General features: G+C 38.2%; 1 protein-coding gene across 1 annotated transcript in view; it reads right to left on the minus strand.

The window, feature by feature from the left end:
• Positions 1–2789: 2789 nt before the first annotated feature.
• Sarnp (SAP domain containing ribonucleoprotein) overlaps positions 2790–26432 on the minus strand; it is a 54088-nt gene continuing 30445 nt past the window's right edge. The window contains exons 10-11 of the mRNA XM_003475975.5: positions 5879–5968; positions 2790–3077 (exon numbers count right to left, since the gene is read on the minus strand). Of these exons, the coding sequence (XP_003476023.1) occupies positions 3036–3077; positions 5879–5968 (132 nt within the window). The 3' untranslated portion in view covers positions 2790–3035. The remainder of the gene's footprint in view (positions 3078–5878; positions 5969–26432) is intronic.

The following is a 26432-nucleotide window of genomic DNA, read 5'->3' on the forward strand; positions in this document are numbered from 1 at the left end:
GGTCTTAAAGATAAAATAGTAAAAAGACATAAATTTTGAGCGTCCTTAAGTATATGTGGAATGACTACAAGACAGAAAAAAACAAAACTTTAAATGTCCAATGTGAGCCAGACTTGGTGGCACACCCCTATAGTCCCAGCACTTGGGAGGCTGAGGAAGAATTATCGCAATTTTGAGACAAGCCTGGGCTACAAAGTGAGCTCACAGTCAGCCTGAACTGCATACCGAGACCCTGTCTCAAAAAGACCAAAAAAAAAAAAAAAGTTCAATGTGCAAGGACCTGGGTTTGATCCCCAGCACTGATGATAAAGTGAACCTCAAACACTATATTGCCAAAGACTATATATCAAAGACTTGGAGAAGCTTGTGGCAGCACAAGCTTGTTATCTCAACACTCTGGGAGCTGAAGCAGAAGATTCCAAGTTCTAGCCCCAGCCTGGCAACTTAGTAACTTAGTGAGATTCATCTAAAATTTTAAAAAGGGGTTGGAAATGTACTCAGTGCAAAAAGCCCTGGGTCAATCCCCAGTAAAAAGCTGAGTAAAGAGAATGATTAGGCTTTAATAAGAGAATCTCACGGAGTAGAGCTGAATACATTTTTCAACAATTATGAAGACTAAAGAGACAGGGTGAAGAAAAACTGAACGACCTACTGTTCCACACCATTTGCAGGATCTAATTTTTTAAAACCATCCTGGGGTAGAAATCCTTACTGAAATATACTGATTCATATTTTAAAACCGGAATGACTGATTATCTCTGGTTATCAGATGAAGACACAGACACAGTAGAGACAGGAAAAGAAACTAGTTCTGCTATCAAAGTCTGAAGTAAACAAAGACAGGCAGACATAAGAGACTAGCAGGATAAGAGGGAAAGTTACAACATAAAGTTTCTTTATTAGCCAGAAATGGTGGTACATGCCTGTAATTCCAGCACTGGGGAGGCTGAAACAGGAATATCACTGCAAGACTGAGGCCAGACTACACTACACAGTGAGATCATGTGTGTGTTCCCCACCCACTCCTCCAAATTATTAAGAAGATAATACAACTTCAACCAACATTCTGTTGTTCATCTCTCCAAAGTCTCAGGACAAAATTCACAACAAATGGGTAATCTTTGGATCTGCTCTCAATGGCACAGTTTTTCTGAAGTGTCTAAATGTAAGTCCCTACCCTCCTCATGAATCAGAAAGTTTGCAGAAATAATGAGATTCTTGGGACTGGGGATTTAGCTTGGCAGGCATAAGCACCTGCCTGGCAGGCACTAGGTCATGAGTTTGATCCCCAATACCAACAACAACAACAAAAAAAGAAATGAGATTCTTATGTTGGGGAAACTAATCAAATTGTTACCTTTTTATTAACCACAAAACTAGGTAGGTTTTGATGGAAATAAGAACCACAGCAATATAGGATCTCACCATAGTAACAACACCTTCTATAAGGAACAAAGGTAAGTTTTATAACCCTCTTCCCCGAAGAAACAAAACAACACATAAAGGTTAAGAGGTCAAACCCTTCACTAACCCTTTTAAAAAGACTACAGGTCTCAGATCTATACAAAATTTAAAATGCAAACAAGCATTTTAAAATGTCAGGAAATACAGGCTTTTTCTAAGTAGTAACCTGAAGCAAGAAAAATCAATGTTAGTGGTAACTAAGAAACATTACCATCAAAACTACAACAGTATCTTCTGCAGTAGAAAGGGACAAATTAGCACAGGGTTTGACTAGAAATCACAACCAGGGCTGAGTAAATAGCTGAGTAGTAGAACATTTGCCTATCAGGTGCAAAATCCTGATTTCAATAACCATAAAAGGAAAATGAATGAACACAAGCAAATATTTAGTCTTGCTGCGTATGGTTCCCAGTGATGAATGTTTAATACCCCAGACATGCTTTGTTATCCCTCGAATCTCTAGTTCTCGCCATCTCTTGAGGAAGTATCTAGCCCCCCTTCCTAAATTGTATAACCAACAAGATCCCCCCAACAGAACTGTTTGTAGTCTCACTGTTTGAATGTCTACTTTGTATGCTTTAACTTTGTAACTTGAACAATTATTTCTAAGATGACATGTAATTTATCAACTAGTGATTTCTTAGTGTTTTATTTATTTATTTATTTTTGGAATTCTGTATTTTGCTACCTTTTTTTTCTGTTTTGCTTTTTTTCTCTTTAAATAAAAAATTTTTTTAAAAAATTCCTCCAACACACTGACCAGACAGTATCTTGCCAGGCTAATCTGAAAAGTAGGGACTTTCTTTTTCTTTTTTTCAAATAAGGTCTTGCTATGTAGTTCAGGTGGTCTTGACCTCATTGTGTAGCCCAGACTGGCCTCAAATTTGCAGCAAGCCCCTTGCCTCATTCTACAGAGTACTGGATTACAGGTGTGCACCACCACATCCAGATAGGCCTTTCTTACTGTAGGACTCTGGATTCTATTTTATCCAACAAGACTTCAATGTTAGCTTATAACAAATAATATTAATCAGTAGCCCCTATATTTATATCCTTTGAATCTCCTCAAACTTCCTGGGTTCTCCCTATTTTATCTCAATGGGTCACTCCAAACTGTTTCGGATAAAGAAATAAAAAAAGGATGCCCGTGAGTACGACAGAAGGGATATAAAGGCTTAAAAGGGCGACCTGATCCTCTTCCTTGTTTTCTAAGGGATATAAAGGCATTATGGCTAATTCCCTGTAATGTTTACCCCTGAAGTTCTGAAGTTCTTACTTGGTCTAATCTGGCTCCAAGAACTTAAAGGAGAACCTAATAAAACACATTGTTGTCTTTTCTATATTTTTTTTTTATTAACAAGCAAAATAATTAAAAACAAAACCACAACAATCTTAAAGTTGGAACAGCAGTAGGTCAAATCACTGCTGGAATTCACGGATGTACCTGGGGTACATGCTCCCTCACTGCGAAGCAGGACGCAGGCATGTGACTGTGCACTTAGGTATATATGTGACAAAGAAGAATCAGAAATGGAAACCACCAAAGAAGAGAAAGCATCAAGAACTTTTCGTCACGCAATTCCAAAGCGCTCTGCTCTTTTCCTCTTCTTTGCCTGTAAGGAAAAAGCATGAAGAAAAATATTAAGACTGTAGGACAATAGTAGCCTAGTTTCCTGGCTGCTTTAACCCACTCACATGAACTATCACAAGGTCCAAAAAGAAAGGATGACCTAGACTTTAAGCTCTTAAGACAGACATTTTATTCTCAGATCTCTACAGTTAGCCAGTTAGAGCTGAGGAGGTATAAAACAAGAGTGGAAGGAAAGATTACGGATGCTGGACAGGTTTTTTGGTAGGGGCGGAGGGGAGAATAATGGTAGAAAGATTTCCCAGACAAGAGGGCCACTCAGTTTTACAACAAGCTAGCCTAGAAATAATGACTCCTTAACAGGGTGGGCAAAGTCTTCTGGTCAGTGGGGAGATGGGAGACTTTAGAGGACAAAGGGTTAACCAGTAAATAATTATGGAAGTGGTGAAAATAACCATATGTGCAGTCAGGCCAGGTAGTAGATATTTCTCACTCAGGCCTCTAATCCAGAGAAAAGCATATAAATCTTCAATGTGAACAGAATAAATTGGAGAGGGAGGCATTTGCAAGTCAGTCCTTGTCACAGATCTCTTGAGGAAAGGAAGCACTGAAAGGAGGGTACAAAATGGTGGAGGGGGTGGACATAGGATGACACTTTTTCTTCTAAGTGTGACTCACAAAATAGCAGTCCTTTATATTCACACCAATTGCTGTCTTGGCAAAAGAGGACCTTTTTTCAGCCCATTCATATAGTCAGTTTAATACAGATTTAAATAGAAAAGTGAATATGCATAAGCCCAGTCCATTCTACCTGAACCTATGACTGAAATTCTTAGGAATCAAACAAAAATTGTCTGCTTCATCTAAACCTATTAGCCTCAAAAGCCACTACTATTTACACCAACTCTTCCAACAAAACCCATTGTTACTGTCACCCAATTCTCAACCTCCTTAACTTGGAGAGGTCAAATGTACCTACAGTAGTTTCCTTGTTAAGGATGGAGTAATTTTAATCTGAATTAGAACAAGCCTACATCTACTACAAGCTCATCCTGGTAAATAAGTAAGTAAGCAGATATTTATTCCTCCCTCCCACCTACTGGGGATTGAACTCACCATCTCAAGCTTGCCAGGCAGGCACTTACACCGTGAGCTAAATCCCTGACCCCAGATATTTACAACATGCAGCATTTTGCTCTCTGTGGCACAAATAATATAAAGTCGTCTAAGTTTTGTTTTCTTAGTACAGAATGTAATCTGTACTGGCCAGATTATAAAATTGGATTATGAAAACAACACTGGATTACGCCAGGAATGGTGGTACACATTTATAATCCCCACACTCAGAGGCTGAGGCAGGAGGATTAGTGTGAATTCAAGGCCAGCCTGGGGAACATAATGAGTTGAAGGCCAGCCTGAACTATATACCAAAATCCTGTCTCAAAAAAACAAAAACAAATATAAATATAAATCTGATCATAATTTATAAGACTGACACTTACTCATAAAAACTTTAAAAATTTATTTTGTTTTATTTTATATGTTTGTTTTCTAAGACAGGGTCTTATGATATAGTTCAGGCTGGCCTTGAGCTCAATATGTAGCCTAGGCTGACTTTGAACTTGTGATGATCTTCCTGCCTCAGCCTTCTGAGTATGGGGATTACAGGCATGTGCCACTAAGCATGGCTAAAAGCTTTACAAAACATTATGGATATGTAACAAAATTTTAGAGGCTATATCCAGAAATAAATGGAAAAAACAGTAAAATTTTGATTAAATGAAAGCAAGAAAGAATATCCAAGTTCCTTGCTACCCAAGAAGTTTTCTGTAGTTCTACAAATACTAATAATTTACACTGTTCTCTGTATTCACCCCAGGTGATACCTGGTCTCCATTACATTATAGATATTCTCAATTCAGCAAATCGGCATTATCCGTCAATGTTCAATCTCAGAGAATATGAGTTACACTCCATGAGAACCTGAGGTATAGGTGAATACAAATCTTAGGAACACCTGCTCTTTCATTTAAAAAAATTATTTTTAAACAAGAAGACACATCTTAGCATGTTATCCTATTCCAGAGGAGAGTGGGCACAAATATAACTGTGGAGGTAGCTGTCTTCAAATGATCAAAGGAAATATGCCCCACAGATAATGATAATAAGCATTACTACAACACAACAGGCATTATTTCAAATATTTTTTGCATAGAATCATTCCTTTTTTACACAGAATCACTTCATTTCATCCTCAAAATCCTGCTTTGAAGCTCTGCCTGCCAGATGATGAAATGAAGGATCAGGAAAATAAATATAAACTTTTAAATCATAAAAACTAGAAGAACCATTTTTAAATCCAAGCCTACCTAATTCCAAGTCTTGTGTTCTTTGTTACTAGGCTCATGGACTCTAATACTGAATTAAATATAAATATACTGATGCAATTCAATATGACTACTTCACATAGAAAAAAAATTATCAAGCAAAAAAGGCAAATCTTTTCATCAGGGAATTTAAAAATTGCATTGGTAGCAGGGCATGGTGGTACATGCCTGTAATCCCACACTTAGGAGAACACTGTGAATTCAAGGTCATCTTGCATTACATAGTGAGAGTCTGCCTCCAAAAAAAGAATTAGATTAGAGAGGGCCAGGAATACAGCTAAGCAACACAGTGCTTGTCTGACAAGTGCAAGGTCCTGAGTTCAATTCCCAGTACCAAAAAAAAGAGAATTAGATTGGGGAAACAGAGATATTTTCTCCACTCATAGTATTCATCCTTTCCTTTCAAGAGCACTATAAAGCTTCACAGGTAATAGTTTACCTCTGTATCCTCTGTGGTTCCAATTCCAGCTGAACTTGTGACAATCCCAAATCGTTCCTTCCTCTTTTTCAGCTTTTCATCATCTTCAGACTGTTTAGGAACAAAGAAAACTGTTGAAACAAGATAGCTATTCATAAAGCAAACAGGAATGAAGTTATTACCAGGCAAGATGGGGCACACAAGTAGTCCCAGTTGCCAGGGAATCTGAGACAAGAGAATCTCATACTTGGGGACAGACCCTATCTCAAAACTGAACATGTTCCCTCTGGCTTGAACCACTGAGATGGAATATATATGACTGTCCCATCATTTGACCTGAACCACAGGTGATAGAAATGGATCTAATCACTTTTATTAGACCAATCTTTTAGTTGCTTGAATTTGAATACTGTTCAAATATAATCAATACTATTCATAGCAATTAAAATTATAATAATCAACATTTATTTCATTAAATTAAAAACATTTTATATTTGTGAATTAAAAACATTTTATTAATAAAGTTGGCTAATTTGTGTGGCATGCACAAAATGTCATAATATCTATGTCAATATCATACTAAATGGACAAAAACTGAAAACTATCTAAAATTTTTGTTTCTTCAAGACAAGGATGTCCACTGTCTCCACTCTTTTTTTTTTTTTTTTTCCTGGTGCCAGGGAGGGAACCAAACTCATGACCGCATGCTTGCCAGGAAAGCACCTGAGCCACTGAGCTAAATCCCTGGCCAATTGTTTCCACCCTTATTCAACATAGTACTGGGAACTTTAGCAAGAACAATTAAACAAGAGAAAGAAATAAAGATAGGAAAGGAAGAAGTTAAACTATAATTATTTGTAGATGACATGATACTCTACATAGAAGACCCCAGAAATTCCACTAAAAAACTGCTAGATTTAATGAACAAATTCCGTAGTGTAGCTGGATACAAAGTCAACACTCAAATATCAATAGCCTTCGTGCACACAAGTAACTCACTGAAAGAAAAATTAGGGAAACAATACTTTTCAATATAGCATCCAAAAAAATGAAACACCTAGGAATCTATTGAACCAAAGATATAAAATACTTCTACATTGAAAACTACAGTACTCTGAAAAAAGGACATTGAAGGGGATATTAGAAAATGAAGAAATATCCTGGGTTCTTGGGTAGGAAAAACCAGTATAGTGAAAATGGCCATATTTCCGAAACTGTTACACAGATTCAATGCAATTCCAATCAAAATTCCAATAGCATCTCTCTCAGAATTAGAAAAAACTCCCGAAATTCATCTGGAATCAGAATTTCTGAGCCCTAGAACAGCAAAGGAAATCCTGGGCAAGACAGGGGGCACCACAATCCCTAACTTGAGATTATAATATAAAGCTACTGTGATAAAAGTGGTGTAGTACTGGCAAAAAAAAAAAAAAAAAAAAAAAACCAGGCCTAAAGATCAGTGGGACAGATAAGAAGATGCAGAAACTACTCCAGACATGCTAAGGCACCTCAACTTTGACAAAGGTGACAAACACATTCACTGGAATAAAGCCTCTTTAAAAAATGGTACTGGAAAATCTAGCTGTGGTGCTGGAGAATCTGATTAAAGCTGGACTCATATCTTTCACTATGCACTGAACTAAATTTGGAATGGATCAAAAATCTAAATATTAAAACATAAACATTAAATCTGTTGGAAAACAGAGTAGGTAAAACTCTTGAAGACACTGGTATAGGCAAAGACTTTCTACACAAAACCCCAACTGCACAGGAACTATCACAAAGAATCAACAACTGGGATCTCGTCTTATTGAAAAGCTTTGGCACAGCAAGAAAAACCAGCAACAGAGTAAAGAGACAACCCACAGTGTGAAAGAAAATGTTTGCCAGCTATTCCTCAGAAAAAGGATTACTATCAAAAACATATAGAGAACTCAAAAAATCAGTCTTCCATGTTTAAAGACCCAACCCAAAAACTGGGTATCTGCTAAAAGTTTTCAGATGAAGAAATACAAACAGCAAATAAATACATGAAAAAATGGTCAACATCACTGATCACTCGAGAGATACAAATTAGAACTACACTGAGATTTCACCTCACCCTAGAAAGAAGGTCTATTATCAAGAAATAAACCAATAACAAATGCTGGAGGGGCTGTGGGGAAAAAAGAACTCTTCTCTACTGTTGGTAGAGTACAGAATGGTACAACCACTGTGGAAATCATGTGGAGATTCCTCCAAAAACTAGGGTTGGAAGTCTTGTTTGACCCAGCTATTCTCTTTCTGGGTATCTTCCCAAAAAACTTAAAAATATCATACCACAGTGATATATGTGCACCCATGTCTATAGCAAACCTAAATGTCCATGGACTAAGGAATGGATAAAAAAGATGTGATACTTCTATATAACAGAATACTCCTCAGCCATAAAGAAGGATAGAGATGAGACTTCTATAAGTAAATGGATACAACTCGAGACTATATTCATGAAATAAATCAGACATGCATGTGTAAACGTATTCTCTCATTAGTATGAGAATCTGAAACAATATATGTACATATATATACACAATATATATTACACAATATATATACTATTGCTATCCCCTAATTATTGTGTATTGATATTTTATTTTTTCCTGTGTAAAATAAAATAGATTGGAGGGGGGCCCAAAACCAAACCAAAATAAAACATAAGCATTGCTGATTTTTAAAAAAATGATTTGGCTTTTTTTTTAAAAAAAAAAAAATCAGTACTGGGGACGAACTCACGACACACATGCCACTGAGCTAAACCCCTAGCCCCTATCCGGCTTTTGTTTTGGAAACATTAGCAGCACCCATTTTTTCAGATAATTTTTCATGACATTCTCTACATTACTTGTGCAACTCTACCTCCCTCTTTCTCCTCCTTCCTTCCCCTCCCTTTTTTTTTCAGACAGGGCCTTGCTATGTAGTTCAGGCTGGCCTTGAACTTGTGGTGATCTTCCTGCCTCAGCCTCTTGAGTGCTGGAACTATAGGCATGTGCCACCACATCCAGCTATTGTGTGTGTGTCTCCCGATCTTTTTTTTTTTTTTTTTTTAATTTAAGGAGAAAAAGAAAAAAACAGAAAAAGGGTACAAGTAATACAAAATTTTAAAAATAAACAGCAAGAAATCACTAGTTAATAGATTACATATTCTCATTTTAGAAATAGTCGTTCAAGTTACAAAATTGAAGCATATAAAGTGGACTTTCAAACAGTGAGACTGCAAACAGTTTTGTTCAATGATCCAAAAAACACTCAGCAATATGGTTATCTATCTTTTTTTTTTTTTTAATTTTATTTAAGGAGAAAAGAAAAAAAAAAGCAGGGAAAGGGTACAAGTTATACAGATTTACAGAAAAAAAATGAACAGTAGGAAATCACTAGTTAATGGATTACATATTGTCATCTTAGAAATAATTGTTCAAGTCACAAAATTAAAGCTTGTAAAGTGGACATTCCAACAATGATACTGCAAACAGTTCTGTTCAATGATCCAATAAAACTCTGTGATATCATTTTCTATCTTATACACTTAAATATACATGCAGTTATATAGTTTGGAGCACTTTCTTTTCCTCTCTTTTGTACCATGACTATTACACATTTTGGGTTTCATTGCTCCCACGGTTCTTATTACTTTTTTGGAAGAGAGTAAAACCAAATGTGACATAACAGAACAGAATCGGTCAAGTCAAAAGGGTGGACATAATAGATAATGTAAAAACATGATACAAGGTTATCAACAATGGTTACCATAATGCCTCCCGCTATCTCTAATAGAATTGCCTATATCGTTAGTTATAATACAATTGAACAAAACAGTAAAGAATAAAACCGACAAAACCAAAACATTGGAGACATTGTAGGTCTTCAAAAGTAGATAAAAGTCAACAAGAATGGGCGTCATAATGAATCTCATTATCTTCACAGCTGATGCCTAAACTTTCGAACCTGATACTATCCAGCAAAACAGAATAGGGGAACATCAGTTAAAAACCAGATGGTGAGAGTAATACAGGGCTTTAAATCAAGGTAATGAAAAGTCAAAGTGGGTTGCTATAATATATCCTGCTATTTTTTTCCTTTAATTAAAAGGATAAAGATAAAAAAGTAAATAATGGAGTGGAGATTGAGATAAAAGAGGGCATAACAGCAAAACAGCGCACATCAAAACATAACCATTTAAGCAGAATAGTGATTCACCACCAGATAATCCTAACCTAAAAGTAGTTACCATATTGTCTCTTTCTTTGAAATCCTTGAGTACAACTTCGTATACTGTAGCATTAAGTATATCAAAACAATGTAAAACCATTCAAGAGAATGACAGCATTACAGGGTATTTAGAATCGACTAACAGAAAATGAATAATGGTTTCTGTATAATCTCCTTGTCTTTACAAGGTTTTTGCTTATACTATCGTACATAATAAAATCCAGTAAGATACAACCTATTTAGACCATTGGAGACAGAAGGACAAAAGTTAGATGAGACTTCAAAACAAGATGATACTAAATCAGTATTACCTATTAAGATGTCATTTTCTCCAAAATAGCTGTTCCTATCATCCAATCTTCTCTGCCTCGTTTCTGTTGAGCTCTTTTTCTGTCAGTAGCTGTCAGTTTGTCTTCTTCATTTTGTTCTCTGCTCCATTCGTTGTGGCCTCTCTGCCATTATTTCTGGATTCTTTGTATTTTTCTTTTTTTAGAATATCCTGCAATACTCTCTGTAGAGTTGAATTGGTGGTTGCAAATTCCCCCAGTTCCTCTTTATCCTGGAAGCACCTTGTTTTTCCATCAATTTCCAGGGACAGTTGTGCAGGATATCTCAATCTTGGCTGGAGATTATTATCTTTCAAAGCTTGAATTATTTCCCCCCACGCTCTTCGTGATTTGATGGTTTGTGCAGAGAAATCTGCTGTAATTCTGATGGGTGTTCCCTTGTAAGTGGTCTGTTTCTTGTCTCTTACAGCTTTTAATATTCTGTTCTTGTATTGAATTTCTGGAATTTTGATTATTATATGCCTGGGTGTTGCTCTGTTTGGGTTGTAGGTAGCTGGGGTCCTGTATGCCTCATACATCTGAGTATCTTTACCTTTTGCTAAATTAGGAAAATTCTCCTGGATTATTTCTGTGAGTAGCTTTTGTAGTTCACTTGTTTGTGTCCCTACTTCTTCTTTTATGTTCTTAATCCTTAAGTTATGGATCCTCTTATCATCTTCTTGTCTTTGTATTATTGCTGTTTGTTTCTTTGTTATTTTTAAGAAGTTTTTCATTTCATTCTCCCATATTACAAGTCTGCCCTCCAGTTCAGATAGTCTGTCCTTAGTTTCTTTCAAGCTGTTATGCCAGTCTTCTATAGACTTCTTAGTATCTTGGTAGTCCCTTTGAACCTGTTTCATGTATTCTATGCTTTCTCTGTTTTCTCCATCAAACAATTCTCCCCTTTTTTTCTGTTCTTCCATTCCACCGCCTGTTTTTTCTTGGGTGGTACTTAGCATTTCTCTAACTATTCTGCATACTTCTAGCTTCAGGTCGTTGATAACTTCATTCCTGAATTGGTCTATGAGGCTCTCTATATGGTGCCTTATGTATATTGGTGCGGTGTCTGCTATTGCCTGTTTCTCAGAATTGGGGGCCGAGGGGCCTTTCTTGTTGCTGCCTCTTCCCATGCTGCCTCTTCTTCTCTGTTCCTTATATATGCAAGCTTATATAAGAGGCCCAGCTTCTCTCCCAGTCAGCCACAGCCTGATCGAATTGCGCCAGTTAGGTGTTCCCGCTCACCGCTGCGCACCAGGGAGTTACGGACCAGGCATCCTACGCATCTCCCCTCCCGGCCACCGTCAGGCTCTGGGATCTGGGTTGGGACAGTCTACCAGGTCCGCCGGCAGCGTCACGCAGGCCAGGCACTTTTCACCAATCCCGCCCGAGAGGGGGATGTGTGGCTGGAGTCGCCACCGCGCCCTGCTCCCGCAGGACTGCTCGGGCCCAGAAAGTCCTCTGCTGGAGTCAAACTGTGGTAGAGTGTCAGTTTCTCTCACTCACCTCACCACAAGTCAGTGCACGCCTCTCTGCCGTTCGCAGACTTCCGTTCACAGAGCTTCTGCGCATCTCTCTCCTTGCCGAGCCACTGTAGAGGCAGCCAGCCGCCGCGCGGCGGGAAACCCAAATCGTGGCTTACAATGGCGCGGGGTCCAGCCTCCACACCGAGGCTTTTCTGTTCCTGTTTTAGCACCAGGACTGCATTCCAAGTTGGTTTCTCTCAGCCCAGTTCGTTCCTGAGTCAGCAGAGCATATCTCCACCTGCTTATGTCTCCTTAGTCCGCACCATTCCTGGCTTCTGAGCCGAGTCTTTCAGAGAGCCTCCGATAGTTGCTGTTATCTGTCCGCCATGTTCTCCCGGAAGTGTGTCTCCCGATCTTAAAGAAGCCTTCATAGTGATTTTTTTCAAGTAATTTGCACCTATGGCTTTTTTTCATGTGTTAACAGTTTATCAATAATCAATTCGCTAAATTTTGCCAGGTGTAGTGCTATAACTGGCAATAATCCTAGCACTGTGGAGGATGAGGCAGGAGAATGGTTGTGAATTTGAGGCCAGCCTGGGCTACACAGTGAGTTACAGACCAGCCTGAACTACACAGCAAGACCGTTTCAATTCCTTCACCAATTTTCTAAATTTTTCTCATTCTCTAAATCTTGTAAGTACTCCACTGCTGATGTATACAATATACACTTAAACTACCATACCACACATTAGCTGTACTACAATTTTTAGCCAGGTGTGGTGGCACATACCTGTAATCCTAGCATTCAGGAGGCTGAGGCAAGAGGATTTCTGTGAGCTCAAGGTCAGCCTAAACTACACAGCACAATGCTCAAAAAGGAATACAGGGCCCAGGGATATAGCTTAGTTGCACAAGTGCCTGCCTGACAAGTGTCTGCCTGACAAGCGTAAGGTCCTGAGTTCAATTTTCGGTACAAAGAAAAAAAGAAACACGATTTTTTTTTTTTCTTCAGTTTTTTAGTACCAGGACAGACTCATGACCTTGCACTTGCCAAGTAGTTTACATCACTGAGCTAAATATCTGGCTCTAGAGTATACAATTTATTAATGCTTTTTTTTTTTTTGGTCTTTTTGAGACAGGGTCTCGCTATGCAGTTCAGGCTGGCCTTGAGCTCACTACAAAGCCTGGGCTGGTCTCTGGTATCCAATCTACAACTATTTTCCTGCCTCAGCCTCCCAAACTGGACTTGAGCTTACTTTGTAGCCCAGGTTAGTCTCCAACTTGCAAGGATCCTCCTCCTGCCTCGGCTTCCCAAGCATTGGGATTGCAGGACTACCTGCCCAGCTTTTTAATACTATCTTAATGTTTTGCTTTAGTAACTATATAATATGATGACATCTGGTCTGCTAAATCAATGCCTTTCTTTGTTTTATTATAATCAAAGACCCCCTGAATAGTACAAGCTGCCCACTTGGATAGTCATGTATGTACCACTGGTGGTTAAAGCTGCCCAATGTAATAGTCAATTCAAATCAGAGCTGCCTGGCCCTAAGATACTGTGTAAGAATTATGGCTCTGTCATGAACATGTTGATAATAGAGGCTCTGTCTCCAAAAACAAACTAAGTAAGTAAAAAGATCAAAATTTAAAAATTGAAGAAAAAATTGTAAGTTATTGGTTACAATATGCAAGGTAATATTATACCAAGAACTAAAGGCCACACCAGCAGAAAAGAGACATAACTCACTGAATAAAGCTTGTACTATGGTTTGGATCAGGTTTTTCCTCCAAGAGTTCAAGTGCTGGAAGCTCGGTTCCTAGGGTGGAGATGTTGGGAAGTGGCTAAGAAGGGATTAAGATAGTTTTCCTAGGATTCTTTTTTTGTCTTTTTGAGATAGGGTCTCTCTATGCAGTTCACGCTGGCCTTGAGCTCACTTTGTAGCCCAAGATGGTCTTGAACTTGCAACGATCCTTCTGCCTCAGCCTCCCAAGTGCTGAGATTACAGATGTGAGCCACCACGCCCGGCTCTCCTAGGATTCTTACAAGAGCAAATTAAAGAAAAAGTTTGAAAAGTCAGGTGTTGTGGCACACTAATACAGTTTAACACATAGTATGTTGTTTCTAGAACGACTGAACACCCCCTTTTTTTTTTTGTGGTACTGGGGACCAAACCTAGACCTAGGATGCTTTACCACTGAGCTATATCCCTAGTCCTTATTTGTTTGTTTATTTAGAGAAAGGATCTCACCAAATTAACACAGGCAGGTCTTGAACTTATGATCCTCCTGCCTCCACCTAAATGTTGGGATTTCAGGCATGCACTATTCCAGCAGGCATCAAAACTTTTTGTGTGTGTGTGTGTGTGGGGTGTCTTTTTAAGACAGGGTCTCACTATGCAGTTCAAGCTAACCTTGAACTCCCAGTGACCCTTCTGCCTCCTCTTCTAAGTGCTAGGAATATAGGTCTATGCTACTACATTTGGCCTCAAAACAATTTAAAATAGGAACTCCATAATCATAAGAAACAGTAAGAAGTACTCATAAAACAAATTTCTTTATTCAACAACTTTTGGCCATTCAGAAATGTAAAAAACCGAGGTTTTAACAACTGCAGAGAATAGGTAGGTACAATGTACCCAAACTACTTGTTAAGGACTACTTACAAGCTCCATTTACCTAAGGAGAAACAGAAGGGAATGCGAGTCATAGTGGTATATCTGAAAACTTACAAAGAAAGTCAAGTGTTTGCTTGAAGTCACAGAAGGCTCTGAACAGTATAAAATAATTTTGAAAAAAAGGTGATGGCTATAGTCCTCTCTCCAAGAGAGAGATAAATTGGACTCTTTCCAAGAATCCATGAGATCTGTGATATCTGTCTATTAACTGAGGAAAATGTTTTAGCTATGAGTTATCAAGCTGTCCATTCTCTTAATGCTATTTCAGAGACCAAACTACTGTTCATATCTAACACTGTTCAGTATCAGATTACCATTAGGACCTAAATGTTATTATTTTATCCCATTTTAAATTATTTTACATTACATCCCTCCCACACCCCGTCACTACGCTCCCTGACATCAGTAATCAATGGCTCAGCCTTAAAATGAGTCTGGGTGTTTTCTCCTAGAAGGATTTTCTAAAACTTGGCATACCTATTTAAAGACCTCAACCTCTCATATCTCAAGAAATCCTTTACTCCATAACATTCATAACCACCCTTACCACAGAAGATAGTTTTGTTTTGTTTTTTGTCTTTTTCCTTTTTATCGGTACCAGGGATCGAACTCACGACTGCCTGCTTTCAAGGCAAGCGCTTATGCCGCTGAGCTAAACCCCCAGCCCCAAGATAGTTTATTTCAAATGAGCCTCTCCTGTGGTGCTTCTGAGCTACTCTCCCCCATACTCCCAGGAATCTGTTTCTCAAGTCTATAGGCAGGCAATGTTTTTGAGTATCCCAAGACGACAGTCAAAAATGCAAAAGTAATAAAAGAGATTGACAAAAACATGAATTTTTCAGTACCCGTACTCTCAACCCAAAGAAATTACCTATGTCCCTGTAACTACAGCAGCTACCTCTACAGTTAAAAGCAGAGCAGCTATCCAGCAGTAAGAGCTCATCTGTTTAGTCCAGCTCTGTGAACACAGGAATCAGGAGTACGCTGATGTTCTCAGCGTTCTCAGTCTCTGGCACTGTCAGTTTATTTTCTCCCTTTTACTACATCTGCTTTCTAGTAATCAGGAAGGGAGCCAAGAAAACTTGAGATTTTGAAGGAGGGAGGGATCCTATACATGAGTTATTTATAATAATTACTATAATAAACTACTGCCTACAAAATTTTCCACCTTTTTTTATTACAATCACCAGCAACTCTATACTATCTGTCCAATTAATGTCATCTACGTTCCTGAAATAGACTAAGCCAAGTTCTAAGAAAAAGAAGTGCTCCTGTCTTTAGATCAAAAAGTAAAATAACAGTAATATTAATGTCACAAGCATCTGAGCGTTTCATATGTGCCACTGCAGTCAGTATGTGGAGTTCTTCACATGCAACATTTCATTTAATTCTTATAACAATCATATGAAGTAGGTATGATTAAATTCTTTTCACAAATACAAAAATTAAGGTTGGAAAGATTAAGTAATTTGCCCAAAGTCTCACATACAGTGGAATAAGTACCACTGTTAGGATTAGAATCCAGGAAAGTAGTACTCAAGAATTCACTTTTCTAATGTTACCATCTCCTCTGCTATCTCACATAAGCATTTCTTTGGAGAAACAGTAGCAGAATAGAGGGTGGAGAATCAACACAACCTTTAGCTAAAAGTATTTGAGTTATTTTAACCATTTTCATATCACTCATAATATTAGGTCAATACTTTCCACCACAATACTTACCTTCACTGTACTACAAATCAGGGATTTAGAGAAAAGATTTTAGTTAATAATGGAGCTATGGGGCTGGGGATTTAGCTCCGTGGCATAAGTGCCTGCCTTGCAAGTGCACAGTCGTGAGTTCGATCCCTAGTACCAATAAAAAAAATAATAATAATAATGGGGGGGGTTTAGCTTAGCGGCATAAGCGCCTGCCTTGCAAGCAGGCAGTCCTGAGTTCAATCCCTGGTACCGATAAAAATGAAAAAGACAAAATAAATAAATAATAATAATGGAGCTATACTGGAAAAGACTCCCAACTATGTCCCCAGTCCTTTTAGTTTTGAGATGAGCCTCACTAAATTATCCAGGCTGGACTCAAACATGCAATCCTCCTGTCTCACTCTGAGAATGCCTGGATTATAGACATGAACCACCCCATGTCTAGCTCCAAATTTTTTTTTTTTTTTGTCTTTTAGAGATAAGGTCTTGTCATGCAGTTTAGGCTGGCTTTGGGCTCACTTTATAGACGTGCACTGCCACATATGGCCCTTTAACTGTTATTTCACTCACTAATATCCCCCATAAAACAAAAAACACCTCACTCAGGAAAAGGCCTTACTCCAAGAATTCGACTGGAAAACCACCAACAGTATTTAAAAGTAAAAGAAACTCAACATGTTCCCAGGCTGTTTCCTCTTGGGCAAAAGTAGAGATTACAGGGCTGGAGATTTGGTTCAGCAGATATGTGCTTGCCTGGCAAGAGCAAGGTCATGAGTTCGATCCCCAGTGCCAAAAAAAAACCCCCTTACACATCAAAAGTAGGGATTACAGAGGTATAAAAAAAATTTTTTTTAAACCAAATTCATCAATTTTGGCATTAAAAAAAAAGGAATGCAAAGATACTAATGTAAGTAGAGAATTCATCAGAAAAAAAGAATTACTTTTTTAACTACAAATTTTCTTAACTGTTGTTGCTTACGTTCAAATTGAATAAATGAAATTAGAGTAAAAAATAACAAACAGGACCACAGCATAGTGGTTTTAATCATCTACATTTTCCGGCAGAGGGAAATCTAACCCTCTATGAGAAACTCCTTGAATATTCAGTTTATGGTCAACAGGGTAAAACACCAGTCATGAACGGTGATGTAGCATCAAGTATTTCACTTTGCATTCCCAAATTTTAAAAACTTTTCCTCTTAAAGCTTTTAATTTCTACTCTAACAGTTCTTGTTTATTTTTTTCTCTTAATTAGGTGAAAAGTATATCTGTGATTTTAGGGCCTGGTAGAAGAACAGAAGGAGAACCTAAGCAAAGAAAAACTCCACTCCTGTTTCTTTAGTTAGAATTAGAATACATTTTCAGCAGCCTTAGGCAGAGGGGAGAAAAATTCCATTCTGCCCCTTTGCTCTTCCAAATTCCTATACGCCAAGTGGTTCAACAGCAGTTGAATGGCACACATAATGACATCATTGATTGGGACCATAATAGAAGGGAGTGAGAAGAGTGGGTGGAGGAGGGAGTGGGAAAAGAGGGAGGTGAAGATGTATTTGTGTTACAGACAAAAGACGACTTCTGTTCCTCAGCAGGGACAAATGAAGAACCAGATGACAGGATAAACTGAGGTCAGAGAGTTTCCCCTATTGTTTGCTCTTTAAACAGCTCCTTTACTCCCTTAAGGTTTGTTCCATTGGGCAGATAGAGGAAAAGTAGTGTGTATTTTTATCTTAAAGAGGAAGAAGAGGAAGAAAGAAAAAAATTACACATTGTGTCTACCTTCTTGAAAATACTACTTATGTTCAAAGTATTGTGAATTAAAAGAAATTTAAAGGAGAAGTTAAATTTTTGTTGAGCCTTCAAATGTTCTGAGAAATACTACTCAAGAAATCCTGAATGCTATATAAGGTCTGGTCTTAAATCGTCTTAAAATCCATCCTCTATAACACCTACTCTCTACAGTTATCTGTCTACCATGTACAGATGCTTCCCATCTTATCCAGGGTTACACTCCTCAAAAGTCCATCATAATTAAACACATTTTAAATAAAAAGTACAGTTAGTATCTCTAACCTATTGAATATATTGCTTTTTACCCTGGTGATCACATGGAGGAATGGGAGCTGCAACTTGCTACTAATGACAAGGGTATCCTACCACATAATACTAGTTCAAGAAAGACCAAATTTAAAAATCTGAAGTACTGCTTCTACTGATTGTGTACTGCTTTTGCATTGTCATCAAGTCAAAAATTGTTCAAGCCATTTTAAGTTGAGTACATTCTGTATATAATCAATTCTTATTTTTTTTTGCTTGTTAATTAGAATAAGAACACAATTCTCAAGTGCAAGAAGCATTTTTGGGAAAACTGACAATAAGGAATGAAGGGGGAGTTCTCCCTAAGTCCTTATCAATCAGATAGAACTAATAGGGCCCATAGTGACATTTTTCTCCCACCTACAATTCTATTATCCACATTTTCTTGGCTCCATGGGGCTCTATGAGAAAGGACAACGACGTATTAAGTTCTGTACTTGGTCAACGCACTCCTTTTTGAGCATTTTTGGAAAGAACCCAAACCTACTTAGCAGGTTACTTCCCAATTTATTCTGGGACGTAGGTTTTTTGTGTTTTGTTTTGTTTTGGTTTAATTTTTAAGAGTAGGAAAACATATTGGGGACTAGGAATGGGGAATAGGATAGATCTGGAGGGACAGGAGGGGGTCTCAGATCGGTTGCCATGGGACCTAATTCTTCTACCACTATTCCCTTTAAAACTCCTTACCATAGTTTAAGCTTACAGTTCCTTCTTAAATTCCACGCTGGAAATGTCCTCCCATGCAGGATCCCAGTTCTTTTTTAAAAAAGGTTTATACATGCATACCCAACTAAAAAGTTCTAATTGTGTGTCATCTGAGGTTAGTGACTCACTTGGAAATCTACAGTATGAACTTAATTCTTTTGTCCACATTTTCATGGCTAACCTCTACATCAAATTTGGCAATGAAGGAGAAGAAAAACCAAAACTAATCTTCATTTATTTCAGATGATGAGAAAAATCAATATAAAATGAAATAAAATAGGCCTCTGTTAGCCACAATGAAATTTGTGTGGGAGAGACACGTGCTTTCCTGTGCTTGGAAGTGACTTTATTTCAATTTTCTGGGAGGATCACAATACATATCAGTGATAAGCTGTTCACATACAAGGCAGTCTATCTCTCATTCTGAAAGAGTCCATCTCCACCCAATTTAAGAAGTGAAGATGTAACAAAAAGGCTTATGAAAATTATTACTACAACTATTCAAGAATATTCTGGCTATAACCTCAACAAGAAACAGCTGGTCAGTGGAACAATATTTTCAAATTTTTTACGTTATAATAGTTTATTACAAGGGGCTGGGGATTTAGCTCAGCGGCATAAGCACCTGCCTTGCAAGCAGGCAGTCGTGAGTTCGATCCCTGCTACCAATAAAAAAGAAAAAGACAAAAAAAAAAAATAGTTTATTACAAAGACTACAACCATCAATCATCAGGGAAGGAAACAGGCAAAAATCACAAACCAGAGAAAAATAGCTTTTTTAGGGCATATAGGCCTTAAGATAACTTATAAGACAGTTACTTATATGAAAGCACTACAGGTATAGGGGAAACCTGGTAGTACTCTAATTAAAAAAAAAAAGGAAAGATATTATGATCAACAAAATACCAAATGCCTAAATCTTCTAATACTAATCAAGAATCAGTAGCAAATGCCCTATCCAGCAAAGGCGAACCTTTTAGAGCTTTCAATGATACAAACAGCCTGCTGCAGCACACGTGCCTTAGGTTTGCCACCACTGCTCTACATATTCCTGGGAAGGAAGAAAGGGTATCAATCACACTATAATACTTGAGTGCCTGGGCTAAGGTTGTTTTTTTTTTTTTTTTTTTTTTCCCCAATCTACTCAACTAGATGGATTTCCTGTAACTTCCTAAAATATAAAGTTTCATCTTTCCAAGTATGCCGATGTTTGGGGAAAAAAATGATGCATTCAAATTAGCTACATCAGTCAATATTATAACTCTAAGTATATATTTCGTTTTTACTAAAACTAGTATCTTTTGACCCATGTGTATCAATTTAGCTGGCTTACCATCTTCATTTTCTCTATCCAATTCTTATTCCATTTTAAAATGTTTCCTATCTGTCAGGCCAAGTCTTGTCTTTTACTAAAAGAACTGACTCAAATACTAACTTTTCTTGGGAGGCATGGAAAATTGACATAGAAGAGAAAAAACAAACAAACAAAACAAAACAAAACAAAAAAAAACCCACCCAGTCAAGCTGATTGAAAACAAAGCTGGTGATCAATCAAAACCAACCAGGCAGATCTTATTTATCTGGGTTTTGTTTTAATTGAGAAGGTAAGAGGTTTGTTAGCCCATAGTCACCATGAGGCTTACATGAGAAAAGGCATGCCATTCTATCCTCAAATAGTCCCAAGAGTTGGAAAGGACAATTTACAGCCTCTTCTGTTAAAAATGTCTATAAATGCCAGTGCCATTCTTTGCCCTGTCACTTCTCATTATCCTAAACCAACAGGATCCTATTCACTGAGAGCTGAGCTAGAAACATGAACAGATTTTTACTGGGCAGGGAAAAGGGAAAAATAACAGCAGAGGAGGGAAGGTGACTATGGGAAACCAGATTTCTTTAAAGTTTCTGTGTAGTGCTTAATGTATATAGGATACTAATGGAACTGAAAACTGAGCAGTCATGCAAAACTCAGCCTACAGAAACAGCAGGTACTCATGTTTTCTCACATCTGTAGTGTATGCAAGCTATCAATCCAAAGTTTCAAAAGATGCAGATTGTGATCATCTTTTTTTAAAAAAATTACCAGGCATGATAGTACACACCTATGATCCTAGCACTTGGGATGCTGAAGCAGGAGGATCACTATCAGTCTGAGGTCAGCCTGGGCTATATAGTGAGCTCAAGGCCAGCTTGAACTACACAGCAAGACCCTGTCTCAAAGCACCAAAATAATAACTAAAATTAAAAATCAGTCATAAATACTATTGATTCTTGGCTCATTTGCTTTCTATTCACGTATACTGCCTAAAGCAAGCCTAAAGAGAACAAAGAAAGTAAGCCGGGCTTAAAGTTGGATCAAACACAAACTGTGCAGTATGTGTCTGTGAAGACACAAACAAGACATGGGTCTCTCCCTGTCTTGTTTAGAACACTGCAATGGAGAAGAGAGATCTCTGTATTACTCTCCATTGTTTCATACCCAACTGAAATTTGTGTCTAGAGAACTATAAAACTGTAAGAAAAGTGGCCAAATTATACAAGCTGTACTAGAACCCAGAACTCCATGATGAAGTGAACAGAAATGTGCTGATCTAGCTATTGTACACACATACACATAATGAGGTCGCAAGCTTTGGCCAATCAAACATGAGGTAGCAACTTATCTCCAGTGATAAGACAAGCTCAAGATATGGAACCAGATAACTCTCAATGGAGAAAGTAGCCAGTTACAATTTCTAGATTTAGCTACAGTACACTAATTTCTATAGGAAAAGTTACTTGCAAAGAAAAATTTTATCCCTTACTCCCTTTCCAATTTCTGTCCTTCCAGATTCACTCTTGAAACTGTTTATATATATTGTTATGGCTTATATCTAGATGTCTCCCCAAAGTCTCAAGCTTTCCAGAGGTGGTTGGATCTAGAGTATGTGATGCTGGGATTTAGGATGTGATACTAGGATTTATTCACATTTCGATGCTAGAAATAGCACCCTCACTAACGTGTCACCACCTTGGGTGTCAGTGCCCCCTCCCTAAGGTCAGGTAACCTGGATAGGATATAAAGGACAGAAAAAGAGATGCTGCTATTGTTTACTGCTTTTGTGCCTGTCCTGAACTGTTTCTCCTCTGTGATGTTCCTCTGCCACGCTACCCTGCCTTGAAGCTAGCCAACTATGAGTTAAAACCTCTACAAACAGTGAGCTACAATAAACCTTTCCTCCTTTAACTTCAGGTACCAGATATTTTGTCTCAGTAACAAGAAAAGTAACTAAGACAGATTTTTGGTACTGGGAGTGGGGCCACTGCTATGACTGTACCTGACCATGTGGTTCAGGAGTCTTCGGAATTGGCTTGTGGGAATTTTGGAGACGCCAGGTAGCCTGGGTTACCTTACGCTGTGTATAATTGAAGATTCTGATCACAGCTCGGTAGACCAGAACACTATAGAAATGCTGCCAGGCTTGAGAGGTTTTTGCAAAGGCTGTTGGACTCCAGATGATTTATGTTGTGCCTTGGCAAAAAAGTTTGTCTGCATTTTGCTTTACCTGATTCTGAGATTAATGGCAGAGGACTAAATGATACTGTAGAAGAAATTTCAGGACAGTCAAATGCTGAGGCAAAGGTACTGGCTACTACTGGAGGTGGTTAGCCAGATCTAGGGTGAGAATCAAGAATAAAGCCCCCAGCAAACTGATTCAAAACATTTTGCGTTTGCCCAGAAAGGAAGCTCCAATAAAGCTGTGGCCTGCAAAGATAGAGCAGAGAAGAACCTGGTTGCTGAGAAAGAATAGAACAATGGAAAAGATGGCCCGAGGACATCACAAAAACCCAGAACTCCAGCCTTTGCAGCCTCAAGCTTGTACTGGTGAAAACTCTAAAAGAACCCTGAAGCACTATGTTCCAGTATGGCAGCAGCCTAGAGAATCTGCTCTTCAGAACTAAGTTCAGAGTGTTCAATGTACAGGCACTAACTCCTATGGTCAAGAGAGAAGGAAGCTTGGTTACTGCACCAGCTGGTGACAGATCCATGTGGTAGCTACAGAATGTGATAGTTGGGATAAGGAAAGCTTCTACCCTGATTTCAGAAAAAGGTCTGGGAGGCTTAGCAGTGTGCCCAAAAGGGCAGGGTGTGAAGCTGTGAGTACAAAGTCGAAGGTGCAGTGGACAAACCAAAAGCCCAGAGAAGCCACAAGTGTAGATCATCTGAGGAAAGCTCTGAGGATCGAGCAAAGCTGGTGAAAGAGAAAAGCCATGAGCATTACAACCACCAGAAATGCTCCACTCAAGACCTCTAGAGTTCTCATCTTGGGACAGACTGTCTCAGATGCAGGACATGGGGTTACAGGACTAACGTTTACCCTGCTGTATTTGCACTTGCTTTGGTCCTATTCCTTTCTAACTTTGTATTTGGAATGGGAAATGTTTGTGTTGCGCCATTGTATACTGGAAGTGTTTTAACTTTCTTTTCACTTGTACACAGGCTTGAAGTTAACAGTTTGCCTTAAACCTCAGAGGAGGCTTTAAGACTTGGATTTTGGCAACTCTTAGAAACTGACTAAATGCCTCATGCATAAAGGGATGCACATCAGTCTTGTAGAGGCCAAAGGCAAAGTGCAAGGGCTTGTATTTAAATGTCTCCCTCAAAGCCTCCAGTGATCATAGGTGGAAATTTTTCAGAGGTGGTTAAAACTACGGTGCAGTGCAGTGCAGTGCAGGTTGCTGGGATTCATTCATGGTAGGATGCTATGATTAAGGGCTTGTCACCTTGGGTGTGAGTGCTATCCTCCCTTGGGGTATGTAACCTGGATAGAATATAAGGTACAGAAAGAGGGTTGCTGTTGTCAATTTTCTACTTTTGCCTGTCATGAATTGTTTCTCCTCTGTAATGCCCCTCTGCTGTATCACCCTGCTTTGGTGCCAGCCAACCATGAAATGAAACCTCTACAAACAATGAGCTACAATAAGTCTTTACTACTTTAACTTTGGGTGATGGGTATTTTTCTCAACAACAAGAATAGTAACTGAGACATATATTTTACACAAATATTAGAAAATTTACTGGGCAAGGTGATCCCAGTACTCAGGAGGTTAAGGCAGGAAGATCACTTAAGAGTTTGAGGCCAGTCTAGAAAGCTAGTGAGAACTTGTCTCAAAATTTAACAATAACAAAAAAAGTAAATAGCTAGGGTGTGTGGGCCAGTGGTTAAACCCCTCCTAACATATAGGAAGACCTCTATTCAATCTCTAAGGCTACAAAAAAGGGAGGTGAGGGAGATAGATGTGAAATAGGTACTCACAGATTCAACATACCCATCCCCTTCACCATCTAGCACAAAATCAATGACTTGGTTTATAATAACTTTTCCCAGTTAAGTTACATGTGATCTCAGAATCATATACTAAACTGAGTACGGCAACATACTACCTGTAATCCCAGCTCTAGGTTGGCTGAGGCAGCACTGTGCAGTAAGGCCAGCCCAAACTACACAGCAAGACCCTGTCTACAAAAAATAAATAAGAATCATATATTGTTTTGTTTTTGTTTTTGTCTTTTTCTTTTTTTTATCAGTACCAGGGATCGAACTCATGACTGCCTGCTTGCAAGGCAAGCGCTTATGTGGCTGAGCTAAATTCCCAGCCCCCAATGTATTGTTTTTAGACTCCACTGTGAAGAAGAATCATTGAAAAGGTTCATAAGAAACAGCTATGCAATCAAAAAGTCTCCTCTTGAAACAGGTACTGGTTTCCACAGAGGTTAGTGTTGAACATCCAAGTTCATCAGCAGTATTGTTTAATTATAAAGCAGGCAGTGTCAGAGCAAATAGAAGACTTCTTAGATTTCATGAGAATTAAAGGAAGCATGTAAGCAGGTTCAGTCACAAGATAAAATTGCTGAAATAAATGTTAACCCTGAACACACCTGAGCTCATCTGAAATAAATCCAAAGCAAAAAAATTCTCACAGAATGTAAAGGAAAAGAAAGAAAAGGTTTAAAAAGAGAAGAAAAAGAGAAAAGTAGAGTCCATACATGAGATAATACCTATATCTAACAGGAATACCTGAAACAGAAGCCAAAGCAAATAAAGTTGAAAAACCCCTATTTCTCTGAAAATAAGACCTAACCAGCAAAATAATCAGTTTTGAAAACTAAAGATCAAAAAAGCCAGCCCCAATCAACTTATTCTTACTTTATCTGCCTTACAGAGTAGGCACTAAACAAGAGAAAACTAATGGTAGACAGGGTAACTGGAGCTGGCTTCTTAATTAATTATTTTAAAGACAGGGTCTCGCTATGTAATTCAAGCTGATCTTGAACTCACTATGTAGCCCAGATTGTTCTGGACCTTGAAGTATCTTGCCTTAACCTCCCAAGTGCTGAGATTACAGGCAAGTGCCACCATGCCCAAAGGTGGGACTGGCATTTTAGATTTCTAGTATTCAAGGCTGATTATTTTCCAATCAGGTCTTATTTTGGGGGGAAACATGGACTTAAGAAACTGAAGAATTTTCCAGAGTTGAAGAACAAGCAGGCTTGCAAATAAAGAAGGGTCATAGGATACTTTTACATTTAATGAAAAGAATACAACACCTAGATGTATCCTGGTGCCTTTTTAAAAAATTTTACATTGGGAGTAGTGGTGCCCACTTGTAATTCCAGATCTCAGGAGGCTGAGGCAAGAGGATTGCTGCAAGTTCAAGGCCACCCTGGGCTACATAGTCAGTTCAAAGCTACCCCGAACTACATAGTGAAAACCTGTCTGGGGGTGTGGGGGAGGAAAAGAAAAGAAGCAAGTATACAGACAGAGAAAGCAGATTACCTATAAAGGTATGAAAGAAGTCAGACTGACCTCACATTTTTGTCCCAGAATACTAAATGCCAGAAGACAATGAAACATTTACTGAGTTTTAAGGGAAAATATTTTTGAACCAAGAATTATATACTTTGCCAAATCACTATTTCTGTACAAAGGCAACTGGAAACATTCTTAGATACCAAGGGGTTAAGAAAATATATTGACCTTTTCTGAAAAATTTGCTAAATGATGTATCACAGCCAACAGAAAAGAGTAGTGAAATAAAATGTATGAAAGATTATTATGACAACCATTAAAAATTGTTAAGAACCACAAAGTCTAAAGCTATTATGTATAGAATAATAAACTTAAATGAAAAGTAGATGTGTAAGCTAGACCAAAAATTTTCAGTTTATGTATTTTAAACTGCCAAAGTGCACCAACCTGAGCTGCATACTGATAGCTTGTTTCAAAAATACAAAAATAAAATGTCAAAGTACATGTCAATATTCAATGTACCAGGAAAATAAATACTATTTTATTTTTGCTATGTAATACTATAAAGATGTTAAGCC

The sequence above is a fragment of the Cavia porcellus genome, unplaced genomic scaffold (genome assembly GCF_034190915.1).
Source record: "Cavia porcellus strain 051 isolate PalLab524CR breed Dunkin Hartley unplaced genomic scaffold, mCavPor4.1 scaffold_8, whole genome shotgun sequence".
Lineage (NCBI taxonomy): Eukaryota > Metazoa > Chordata > Mammalia > Rodentia > Caviidae > Cavia > Cavia porcellus.